This window comes from Colletes gigas, unplaced genomic scaffold (genome assembly GCF_013123115.1).
Source record: "Colletes gigas isolate AHSC1104 unplaced genomic scaffold, ASM1312311v1 Colletes_gigas_Sc00012, whole genome shotgun sequence".
NCBI classification, from domain to species: domain Eukaryota; kingdom Metazoa; phylum Arthropoda; class Insecta; order Hymenoptera; family Colletidae; genus Colletes; species Colletes gigas.
Genome location: NW_025106641.1, coordinates 6,023,130 through 6,025,893, shown reverse-complemented (window position 1 = coordinate 6,025,893; position 2,764 = coordinate 6,023,130). Strand labels below are relative to the sequence as shown.

The 2,764-nt window shown below is 40.0% G+C and overlaps 1 protein-coding gene across 1 annotated transcript; it reads right to left on the bottom strand.

The window, feature by feature from the left end:
• Positions 1 to 217: 217 nt before the first annotated feature.
• Positions 218 to 2,544, bottom strand: LOC122398887. Its single transcript, XM_043399148.1, has 3 exons — positions 2,200 to 2,544; positions 716 to 872; positions 218 to 642 (listed from the first exon to the last, which is right to left on the bottom strand). Exons 1-3 carry the CDS (start codon positions 2,387 to 2,389, stop codon positions 276 to 278), a joined length of 714 nt encoding a protein of 237 aa, XP_043255083.1. The 5' UTR covers positions 2,390 to 2,544; the 3' UTR covers positions 218 to 275.
• Positions 2,545 to 2,764: the final 220 nt, after the last annotated feature.

Sequence of the window (2,764 nt, the reverse complement as noted above, 5' to 3'; positions counted from 1 at the left end):
TCGTTAATACGTGTATGTTATTAACCTGATTGTTCAAACTTGAGTGCAAGAAATATTGAAATTTTTAAACCAAATAAACCTAGAAAAAGGATATTGAATTTACCACCGTTGAAAAATTATAATTTTATTTATTTGCGACATATTACAAAGCGATAGAATGCACAATTTATTTAAATACAAATTTCTCAAATATGGAGACGATTCAAACAAAGGGTTGTAACTTAACAATGTAACGCCTAGTTGTGGAGAAACGTTAATTTCAGGGGAACGAACGATCAGGCTGGAGATTGACAGGATTTTTCCGGGGTATCTGTGCCCAAGGTGCAATATTTCGCCACGACTTGCATGATTTCTGTCCTCATCGCTAATTTCAAGCAACGGGGAACGGATTTCGTCGAGTTTAAGAGGGACAGTAAAAAATGTTTATCGTCGTCGTGCTCCTCCGTCTCGACGACACGCCTTTCCGAGAGACTTTCTATCAAAACTTGGCTAAGTTCCTCCACGTGATCGCGTTCGATAGATTTTCTTTTGACTCCTCGACGCGCGGAAGATCCTGGCTGCGGCGATTCTGCCAACGATTCTTTTCCTCGTTCGTTCTCGGACCTCTCTTTTCCCGTATCGTCGTGTGATTTTGAAACAGTTCTGAACACGTTAAGCATATACGTTAAACGCTACAGTGATTTCGTGTCTCTTGTGTTGGAACGTGCGTGCTTACTTCTTTTTAGCAAATACCGGCACGAGAAACGACAACGCGTCAAAGTGCTCGTAGGTGGTCCAAGTCCGACCAGAGCCGAATTTTAATGCCCTTCTCTTGTCGATTTCTCGTTTGAAACACTGTCGCATATTCTTCCATCTTCTATGTATCTCGACACCTAGAACAATCGAAATTTCGGTTCTGCCAGGCGTTTTTCTCACTTTACGGAGTCAAGGAACAACTTTTCGAATATTCTTGAAACTTCTACATATTCTTCACTAAAATACGCGTTGTTTGCATTTTGAAACATTGAAATCCTCCAATCCGTTCAGAAGTTATGATATTTTGAACATACGCAGTAGAATATGTTCTGGTCAGACATCATATTTTCGGTAAGGAATTTTTTTCTCGAAAATGCATAGGAATTCGAGGACATGTGTAATGACCAAAAATGATTGTAATTGACCCCCACAACCGAAAATAATTTTTTTAGAATGATTTGAAATTTGTTATTTTGCCTGAAAAATTTCTTCCCTTCCTGAATTTTTTTCTCGAAACTGAGTAGGAATTCAGGGGTATGTGTAATGACCAAAAATGATTGTAATGGACCCCCACAGTCGAAAATAATTTTTTTAGAATGATTTGACATTTTTTAATTTTGCCCGAAAAATGTCTTTACTTACTGAATTTTTTTCTCGAAAATGCATAGGAATTCGAAGATATGTGTAATGACCAAAAATGATTGTAATGGACCCCCACAGCCGAAAATATTTTTTTTAGAATGATTTGAAATTTTTTATTTTGCCTGAAAAATTTCTTCCCTTACTGAATTTTTTTCTCGAAAATGCGTAGAAATTCGAGGGTATGTATAATGACCAAAAATGATTGCAATTGACCCCCGCAATCGAAAATAATTTTTTTAGAATGATTTGAAATTTTTTATTTTGCCTGAAAAATTTCTTCCCTTACTGAATTTTTTTCTCGAAAATGCGTAGAAATTCAGGGGTATGTGTAATGACCAAAAATGATTGCAATTGACCCCCGCAATCGAAAATAATTTTTTTAGAATGATTTGAAATTTTTTATTTTGCCTGAAAAATTTCTTCCCTTACTGAATTTTTTTCTCGAAAATGCGTAGAAATTCAGGGGTATGTGTAATGACCAAAAATGATTGCAATTGACCCCCGCAATCGAAAATAATTTTTCCAGAGCGATTTGAAATTTTTTAATTTTCCACTTACTGCGTGAGTTAACGAAGCCTCGATCAACAAATTGGAATTCTTGATTTTCGTCATATTTTTGCCTCTAGAATCGCCCATTGAAATTTTTCCGTGGTAGGCGAACACCCTGTATAGGAACGGAGGGGTCGAGCGCTTGCGAGAGACACAAGAGGCCCTCTGGGGCGACGCCACAGAACTAATGTTATCTCTCGTATTGAAATACGGTTCACCATAGGGTACCACGGTCCCTCGCTTGTTACCAAAGAAAATGGAGTAAATAATTACCGACTGCAACTTGCTCTTTCGTGGGCATATCATTGTAGTCTGGATGAACTTTCAAATAGATCTCCGTCCAAGCTGCTTTCTTCCTCTTCCCGATATTGTAGTCCGGGTAAGAATAGTCCCATATAGCGGGACGTTCCTTGATCTCCTCTACGAACGACTCCACGTCGAAAACCTTTATTTGTTTCTCCATCGTGGACTATGGGCTCGCGTGTGCTTTGTGCCTGGTGAGTTCGAGGCTACTAACTACGATGCAGGCACCGTGTGCTAGGCTCGGAGGCTCTCTCGTGCCCGTGTGAACGAACATGCGACGCCATTGGTGCTGGTGGTCGCCTTGCCTCGCGTTTCCGGATCAAGCGTGTCCATGTGAAAGAGCTCCGCAACGCAAGCCTTGCGCATGAGACTGCGCGAGCATACGATCGTCTGAAGAGCAGCAGATAACGAATAATGTTTTATCTAGATCAGTGTCTCTCAACCATTTTTGGTTATTTATCTGGTCCAGCGAATTTTCTCAATTTTTGGTCCCAAATCGTCCGCCATTTTGCCGGCCATCGGTGTGTACCACGAC

What these genes read in the sequence shown, in the direction of transcription:
- LOC122398887 (XM_043399148.1), bottom strand. Translation starts at nt 2,389, where the DNA reads ATGGAGAAACAAATAAAGGTTTTCGACGTGGAGTCGTTCGTAGAGGAG. An exon ending in GAAAGAGCAAGTTGCAGTCG is followed by an intron (nt 873 to 2,199) that starts GTAATTATTTAC and finishes CGATTGTTCTAG; the next exon opens with GTGTCGAGATACATAGAAGA. An exon ending in CCGGTATTTGCTAAAAAGAA is followed by an intron (nt 643 to 715) that starts GTAAGCACGCAC and finishes TAACGTGTTCAG; the next exon opens with AACTGTTTCAAAATCACACG.